Source organism: Pararge aegeria, chromosome 8 (assembly GCF_905163445.1).
Source record: "Pararge aegeria chromosome 8, ilParAegt1.1, whole genome shotgun sequence".
Lineage (NCBI taxonomy): Eukaryota > Metazoa > Arthropoda > Insecta > Lepidoptera > Nymphalidae > Pararge > Pararge aegeria.
The window spans coordinates 9,319,509-9,329,235 of record NC_053187.1 but is presented as its reverse complement, the minus strand read 5'-3'; the positions used below and the strand labels follow the sequence as shown (position 1 = coordinate 9,329,235).

Below are 9,727 nucleotides of genomic sequence, written 5' to 3'. Positions count from 1 at the left end.
TTTCCTCTCTCTCCTTTGAATTCCATCTTCGAATTTTAACTTCTCGATATTCCGACTACCTCCTTTCTTATATTATTAAATAATATTATTAATAAAAAAGTTTGTTTTTTGGTTTGCCATTCTTTATCGCAGCAAGGAAGCCACATATTCTTTTTACATGACATTGACATACACTTTTGGATATACTATTACATATTATATACTATTCCAATAGAGTTACATAGCCTACTTTTTATACTAAGGAATGAACGTTTATATCGCATACTAGCTGTGCCGTGTGGCTTCGCCCCTGCGTAAAACAGGACTGCTGATATTCTACAACCTTCCTCAATAAATCATGCCTAGCGTAAAGGTTTTTTCATTCGTACTGGTAGTGTCAAATAAACAAACCTAATTCGACGAGTGCAAGTAAAAAAAAGTTACTGAAATTTTGTGATTTTTGATTATTGCAGTAGTTCTACAAAGTGTCTAAAAAAATTACAAATCTGGCCATATTTTTTATACTCTTGCCGAGTAAAAAAAAGGAAACTACGCCTGTTTTGAAAATCAAGCACTCTTCTAAAAAGCAGATGTTTTGCATGAAACTCATTTCACTTTGCACCGCCACTATCATATTAAGTTAATGTAAATGATATTAAGTAGATTTAAATGATAATGATGCAACTTCTTTTAACATATTTAAACAAACAGCTCAGGTGTGAGCTAATAATATATATGTTCTCGGTCCTGGAGTTTAAATCACCCATAATTTGAAACCTTTAATCACGTAAACATTGCCAATCGCAATTACTATCCCGGGGTCCCACTCCCGTTTCACCTTACTCCTTCCCCGTTTCACTTAACTCCCTATAACAAAGAACCTTAAATAATATGCGTCTTATTTTCAGCAGCATAGTCGTATATTTGTCGATAGCACTGAGTGAGAATCGTTGACCCAAGTTAGTAAATTAATGGGTATTTGGAGGTTATAATATGGTGAATATGTTATCAATCAGTCTCAGCTTCTATCATTAATAAAGAATGGTAATTGTGAAGAATATAAACGAACTAATCCTGAAGTAAATATATTTTGTATTTTATCCTGGTTGTTGTTGCCTTGACCGTGTTTGGGCAGAAATTTTAGACTCAAAAAGTCCCAAGTCCCTGATAAAGATGAAATCAATGATAATGACAACATATAATAAAAAAATTACAAAAAAATCGACTTTGTAAACAACTAAAAAGCAAGAAATAAATATTTTCTACATCATTTTTAAATCGGTGCCAATTAAAATTGTGAAAGTTACTATGCAAAGATCATGTACTTCGTATTCCTTTTTATATAAAGCCAAGGAAAGTACCTACCAGTAGTTTCTACATTTTACTTGGCACATGAAGAGATTTTTGGTTTTTCGTAAAAGAACTGCAAAAAATATTTTCAATATTCAACTGACAAAATGTTACTCCTTAGACATTCCCATTCGCTTCAGTTTTCAAGTTGGTACTTGGCCTCGATCTTTTCAAAGAATGAAAGTGCCGAAGACACTTTCAGGTCTTACATGCAAAAATGTTGAAAAGAACATAATATTTGTGTCAGCTATTTATTGAGGTGTAAAGAAAAGAAATATGTCGGGAATCTATTGCGATGAAATTGCTTTTCTTCTCTATAACTCATTACCTACTGTATAAAATATAACGAAAACATAGGGAATACAAAAATAAATATTCTTGCGATAGCCGAAAACTACTACACAACTATGAAGCGTATATTTAATTTTATTAGTTATTTTATTTAGATTTCTTTTGGTACGTACGTTCATTACAAAAAATAACTAAAAATCTAAACGTTGTTTTTGTAACAATCTTGTGAGTAGTTCTTGTTCTACAAAAAAGTAGAGTTACTTTCTTACTTCCCCATTGTTTAAAGATTTTTTACCGATTGTTTCCTTTACTACGTCCCTACTATTTGAGTCATCAAAAGTTTCAAGATTAGTATTTGATTACAGCGTGTAAGCTGTTATAAAACAACGCTATGCGGCGGAAATGTTAGTTTCTTGAAAAGGTTTCCATTAGAGGAAATGAAAATGAATGAAAAATATTTTCAACTCTACCGCTGCTAGGTAATTATCTTCGTCATTATGTGGTTGATAGAGTCGATTTATATAGTGAAACATGGCTTCTTAGAATACTTTGTTTTTTATAATCTTCATTTAACGAAAATTCAACCTTGGTATGCAAGAGTTTTCTCCTTGAACCAATTTGGGAAGGTCTGGAGAGTGGTTACGCATAGTTAAACCATCTTATTTTACAGTTTCTGCCTTACCCTTGGTTATTGACGACCATAAAGACCATCGGGGAATTAGTTTTAGATATACGTATCTACAATGACCGCACCTTCCTATCTGTGCTATACGGTGTGATGTGTGCAAAAGTTAGTGTTTGTTTGTTAAGTCGTAGATCTTTACGAGCGATAGCTTGCATCCTAGAGAGAGGAAAACGACACTTTTTATCCCCGAATATCCCCAGGGGACTGTTGCCGGAGAATTGCTAGTTGCATTTAGTGATTACTTGCTTGATTAAATTTTGAACAGACATAGAATTGCATCTTGTATCTTAGAAATAGACATAAGCCAAAGAAATTGAACAAATTCTGCGATATTCTAAATAAAAACGAAACAAACGCGTAGGAATGAAGCCGAGGTAACATCTAGTTTAGTACATAATTTTATTTCATATTTTATCATTTTTAGATATTGTACTCTATAAACCTATTTCACATCTCTGTTGCTCTCTGTACATAAAAGTACAGACAGCAATAGAGATGTGTCATCAGTCTATAGCTTCACGACCTTTCGTATTACTATGAAATTTCAGTGTCAATCATAAACAAATTCATCAGTGATGTTGACTTTATAAATACTCAAAGGCTCGGGTCGACAATAGCGCCAACCTTCTTCTGGATTCCTGCCAATTCAGTGACGTCCCGCTACGGAAGAATCGATCTCACGATCGTCGAAGATGCGGCACCTAATTCTCCAATGTAAAGAAAAACATCTCATTTCCTTTTGTGTTTTTTATCCACATTGATCCGTTAAGGAAATTGCCTAAGGAATTCTTCCAATAACGTTAAAGCTACATTTATTTCATACGATCATTGTTGACGAAGTACGGTAGTTTTAATATAGAGCCATGTATAACCAAAATAAACGCAATTTATAATTTCAGGATGCTTTTAGTGTTTGCATTGAATTTTGCTTGCTAAGAGAATTTGATATTTTATACTATTTCCCTATCGCTCCTCACCAAGCTTATAGAACTGTATATTTTTAGTTAAATTTTACTTTATTATAAATAGGAAATAGAGTCCGAGTCAGAGGACGATACAGTTGTTACCATCAGAATCGGCAGCCGCGTCCTCTATACTACTACCATTTACTGCGAATACCAATCCGTCTGCCCAGCATGGTGATATGAACTACATGCACTTCATAATTGTTTTCATTGATAAATATTTTTTTAACCAATATGAATTAATAGGTATAAGTACTTAATCTTTTTACATTTTTCATTTATCTCTGGACCATATTCTAAAATCCATACGGCTGAAATCCCGGGCAGTAGCTGGTAAACATGTGAGTAAAAATAGGTTGGTCGTGTCTTGACACATTTGTTGGTTTATATTGCCTGAATAAAAATATGACGTACTGAATTCAAAATCATTCATAAAAATAATTCGACGATGTAAACACTCACAATATAGCATTAAACCCATAGTATTAAGTCCAGCGATCAAATCACCAGGCCACATTGATCCTGTACTCCTAAGGGAATACAACCAAGTTAATAATTTTCATTTTCGTTGAAACCCAAAGAAAAGGCCTTTTATCGTTATCATTAAAGAAAAACTCACAGGCAAGTTTAGAAATGGAAGAATATTGTCGTAGTAGTATATAGTACGTATATATATATTAATCTTCTTTAAATATATTTTCTTTAACGAAAACCTGCTTAAACCTATATTGTAGTCGAGTGGATATAAAACAGCTTCGCAATTTGGAATATAGCATTAGAACTTAGTTCAAATTGTTTTTTTTTCGTGGTTTGGGGCCTTATCATTTCACTCATTTATTCCCGTTATTTAATATCAACACATACTAATATTGTAATTGCGAATGTTTTGTGTTTAACCCTAAAACCCGCACTCTGTATTCAATTGTTTTTATTGATTTGTCCTAATTAAACTCCTTTATTGCGGTATTGCTATCTTATAAACAACCATCGATTACATAATATTATATACCTAGCGTTATTTGACTTACGTTAAATGTATCTTTATTCCGATTATCGAAGCCTTATTTTTTATATTCCTTAAATTAAAAACGATTTAAAACTATGCATATAAGTTTTTTATTTACATATTTATGGTTGCAATAAAAATTGAAACACATGATGAATACTGAGTATAGGAATATTTTTTTTCTCATTTACACCTTGCCACATTCTACATCTGATTAATAAGGGTACCTTTATAAAAAATAATTTTGTAGACCGTACGTATTATTCCCTAGTAAAAATAAAAACTTTGCGAGTAATTCATCACTTATAAAACGATGGCAAGGTTTAGTAATTCCTGAAGGTGATTCTACTTAATGGATATATAAAACGTATATGTAAAAAAGATCTCAGCAGCAATAACAAGAGATTGGTATATTATGTATGCCAAACTCAGCTACTACACTATTTACTACTACAGAATTGAAACGTTTAATCAATTAGAAAATATTATATCTATCCATTTCAAAAATTTTAGGGAAGTAGATATGTTACGCCGACGCGACGTGTACAAAGCAAGCTATAATACGATAGTAAAATTTAAAATCCGAACTTACTATCAAACTAGTTATCACATAATCCCATCATCTTAATGCCTATTTTTATTAATGAATTTCATTAATTCATCAGGTGATTTATTAATTAACTATTTTTTAACTAATTTTTGAATAGGGAGATAAATTTTTATATATTACGTTCAGCATATTAATAGTTTTTAAGACACCATTAGAAAACGTAACCTCTCTTTTTTTCTTCGTATCTTTAATGGAATCCATTAAAATGTATGAAAATTAAAATCAGGAAGAAATGCCGTGTGACCGATATTCGGTCACAGCAATCATTCTTTATCCGCCCCACATACCCATTTAAACTTTACGCACCCGGTACTACTGAATTCCTCCTTTCTTATTTTTCAATGCGCTACATGAATGAAAATTGTATTTAAGAACTACTACCGTTTTAAATAAGGTTATACTCACAGATTATAATGGTAAATCCGACAACGATGGGAATCGGCTTGCGGAGCACTAGTAGCGCGTTAACGGGTAGGAAAATGAATGTAAATGGGGGTGCGTTCTGAGAGACTGAAGTGAAAATCGGCGGGACAGCGCACGCCACGGGGGTATTGATTTTGGGCGGCATCGTGCCAAGCGATGGTCGAGACCTCTATACCCATATGTGCATCGGGGAACTAAAGCGTCAGGTTGCTTTCCGTCGCCCCTAGGTGGCGCTAGGCATCGCATACCTTAACATTAAGCATGGATTTAAATTATACATTTACAATTCACGGTGTTTTCTTAAAATGACATGAAGGTTATATATTTTCCTGACTGAAAGTACTTCAGTAATAGTGTATAGTTCGACCGATGGGAACCTAACCGGCTTACCTAACATAACTTTTAGAACAGCTTTCTGTGTTCTTTCTAGTCTCAGCAGTAAGGTTTTGCTACAATTACCCCCAGAAGTGATACAGTAAGAATAGATTGATTGGGCCAGAGAAAAGTACACCATGGGTGTGATTAAGTACAACAGGGTTGATATGATGACGATGATGATAATAATTTATCATAACAAATTATATATATATTATATTTAACTCTATTCCCTCGCTCTTATAGACCGATGGGACGGCAGCATGGCCGGCGAAAGATCAGGAGCAGGACCTACAGCTTAACCGGCGCTCCGAGGCTAGGGGGTTAATCCCCGCCAATTTCCAAGCTCCAAGCTAGAACTAAGAATTTCTTGATAGAAAAATTCGGGGATCGAACCTGGGAACTCGTAATCTGCAGTCGAACATGCTCTCCACTGGACCAGCGAGGTACATATAGTGTAGATTTTACCAGTGTACCCATTCATTGTTATTAAATGACATTTTTACCATATAATTCTTAATACTAAGTATTAAATTATTTACACATGGTATCCTCGAGTTTGCTTCCCTTAACATTTAAATATGCAAAAGGCATTCAACAAACCTCGTATGATATGTAACCCATAACTATGGAGTACTAATTGTATCACGCGACTTCATCTTCTTTCATTTCGGTTGGTTAAAAATCCTGCGGGACCAGAATAGAATAGAATAGAAAACTTTATTGCAACACAATAGGAAAAACACAAAGAAAACAGTAGAAGTACTTATTGCTAGGGTGCAAGGGCGGCCTTATCCACCACCCAACCGACAAAGACGTGCCGTTAAGCGATTCGATACGATGTCATGTCATGGAACGCTAAATCGGTATGTGTCAAATATAACTACCGTACTTGTTAACAGGTTAGCCCGCTACCATCTTAGACTGCATGATCATTTACCAAGATTGCAGTCAGGGCTAACCAGTAATGTAATAAAAATGAAAAAAACGGGTGTAGTGGTTGAGACGAGCATAGGTAATAGACAAACACACTTTCTCATTTTTTTTATTCAACTACAACTTTTATTCAACAAGTAAGCCCTTGACTGCAATCTCACCTGATGTTAAGTGACGATACAGTCTAAGATGGTAGCGGCCTAACCTGTTAGGAAGTATGCCGCTTCTACACGCCATCGTATCGGAACGCTTAATCGCTTAGCGGTACTTCATGTCGGTAACTAGCCCCGGCCGAAGCCTCCCACCAGACCAGACCAGAGAAAATTCAGAAATTATAAATTACCAAACTGTCCTTGCCGGGAATCGAAACCGGGACCTCCAGCTTTAAACCACAGCGCTCACCACTGCGCCAGGGTGGTCGGTCATTTTAAATATTACTACTGGTTCAAGCGCGTTGAAGTCTTTTAGAGCCAAAATATATCTCAAATAATAATATTGTAGTATGATGTTGAGATATAGTAGTTGAACAGTTAGATAAGTAACTGGTTTGATGAAGAAAATTTAGTGTGAAACTAGCAAATACTTGGAACTCCGTTGCAGATGTTATCCTTTCAGGATAATGTGATAAGATCTGTAACGGAATGAGAAATAAAGCTACCGATAAACTATTTACAAGGAACCGAAATATAAAAAGCCTTGCAGCTTGATAAACCTCAATGCATAAAGTAGGTTGTTCAAAGGTTGGGTCGACCATATTAAAAAAATGCATGGATCCGGCTAGATGAGTATAGTATTAAAAGTCAGGAAGTTCCATTTAGAAACGTTATGCTACGTAATGATGGAGATATTATAATAATTAATTTATAATGGCACCTGTAGTCTGTCAGTGAAAAAGGCCTATAAAAATCACGTAGACGAAGTCTGGGTAAATAAAAAATCGAATGAAATCGGGCAGGTGTAAAAGAATAAAAAGTTTAGGGAAAGACCAGGTTGTGCCGTACCTGCGTGTGCGCATGTGTGAATGTGGCATTTAGCGGACCCTTAGTATAAGTTATGAATGCAAACGTAGAGTTGTTTTGGAGTATCACCATAACATCAAGATAAAATGGACCTAATGTTGCTAGTTTTAGCGTTGCAAATTCTTTACTTTTGATTTTTATTTTAAAAGTGTTCGTAAGGGAAGGCTTACTAAAGAAGTCGGACGAATTTAAGCATTAAAGCAAGGCTTTTAAGTTTTATTTTACTCTGGCATTCAAGTGTTTCGATACTCAAAAACGACTCTACGAATCCAAGAATACTAATCTTATACATGTGAAAGGTGTATGTGTAGGCGTGTTTCGTAATGACCGCCCGCGCGCCAGTGACTCTACATTGCGTCGATGTTCACAATAGAGGTATAATAAGTTAAAGCATATTACGTAAAACCTTTAGTAGTTCAAGTTTAGTCAATATTGTTAAAGATGTTCTTACGTTATTTCATTTAATATCTAACTTCTCACTTCATAAAACAAGCGAGATTTGCTTTTGTTAGAATTTATACAAGGTGCCTAGGCTTAAATTGTGTTAATAGATTCAAACGTAATGACTAATAATGTACAGTGTCTAACAAGAAATCACAACACTTGTCATCTCAATAAATGCAAGCCGTACATCATTGAAGCAGCGATGTCGATCAAAAGTTTATGTCATATCTTTAAACAATGCAGCAGCGGATAAGGTAGCCATGGAATAACTCTTTTGGTGATGATTATAGTGATAATAATAAGGTTTTTAAGGTTGAATTCTACTGAAATCCTTGTCCCTAAATGTTCCTAGTTCCTAGTTCTAAATGTCAATAATTATAGCAAGAAGACTTTTGGTTACCGAATTTTATAAGTAACTATTAACTTAAATTAGTGAATAAGATTACAAAAAGCGTGGTGATAAGCATAAAAGCTAATCTTTGACGCTAAATAATGTTAAGCTTAAGGTGGGCTTTGAAAATTGTGTCATGTTATAGCTGATAGTGCACGTAATTGTGAACGCGGCAACTCGCAGAAAGTAAAGTTTGTTGTTCTCGTAACGCGAGTGGCGTTGTGCGGAGGCAGTGTTGCTCCGTTCCGCGCACCGATCGGCCGCCATGGAACTCTGAACGCGCGTGCCTTTTAATTCCTAAACTAAAGTTAGTGACAATTGAAAGAAAACTTGTGAAACATGTTGTGCCTAATAAGGAGATGTGCCTTCGTTTGCATGCTGCTGGCAACGGCGCTTGCGCAGGTAACATTTGTTGTTTTTCTTATTAGCCATTCCTACGCGCCCAATAATGACAGACGTAGGGGTGCAGATGATCTCACTCTATAGATCACTCCAAATAAAGTATAGAGGCTTGCGTAAAGATCCATTTTGAGGTAAATATTAAACCTTAGATCGCTTTGAGAGATATCTCGTATCGTCACACGTAATATATCATCACAGTCAAAAACTGCAATAGGTACTACTTTATTGAAATATAGGAAAGAGTCGTTTAGTTAGGTACCTGTTTATATTCAACTTTGTACAATATGGAACAAACTATGTAAAAAATCTTGAAACCATAAATACATTGCTGCTTATTCCTATTGGAAAAATGAGGCTTATTTTTTGCGGCATAACGAGACCTCGACCGGTGCTATTAAAACATAAATTTCCCAGTTTTTTAAGCATTTGCATATTCTGACAAATGCTGGTATTTTGCATAAGATACTTAATATACGAATATATACGAAGTATTTAAGTCTCATTTTTGGTGCTGCGTGCGGCAAGAAATGTTATTTATTTTAATTATTATTATTTTTCTATAAATTAACAATAAGCGAAAGCACTCGGATTTAGCAGAGCATGAAGCATAACTAATTCCAATTTCATTGGAGTACTGTACTTATAAAGTACGTAAAAAGGTATGACTTTACTATGTTTCTTCATTAACTGAAATCACATGTACAAATACACGTAATAGTGTGTTATAACGTACAATTACTCAAATACGTAAACTATTGAGTTTCTTCCTACTTACTGGTATTTAGTCGATGTCCATATGTCCACTTTTTGTAAGGATTTGCATCAAAGACAGTCTTCTAATGCTTGATGCA

The 9,727-nt window shown here is 34.7% G+C and overlaps 1 protein-coding gene across 4 annotated transcripts in view; it reads left to right on the top strand.

Annotated features, from left to right (window-relative positions):
- Positions 1-8,718: 8,718 nt before the first annotated feature.
- LOC120625602 overlaps positions 8,719-9,727 on the top strand; it is a 44,412-nt gene continuing 43,403 nt past the window's right edge. For all 4 annotated transcript variants that reach the window (XR_005658818.1, XR_005658817.1, XM_039892667.1 and 1 more), the window contains exon 1: positions 8,719-8,876. Coding sequence is in view for 2 of the 4 variants with exons in the window: in XM_039892667.1 (XP_039748601.1) it covers positions 8,814-8,876 (63 nt within the window). In the remaining 2 variants the exon portion in view is untranslated. The remainder of the gene's footprint in view (positions 8,877-9,727) is intronic.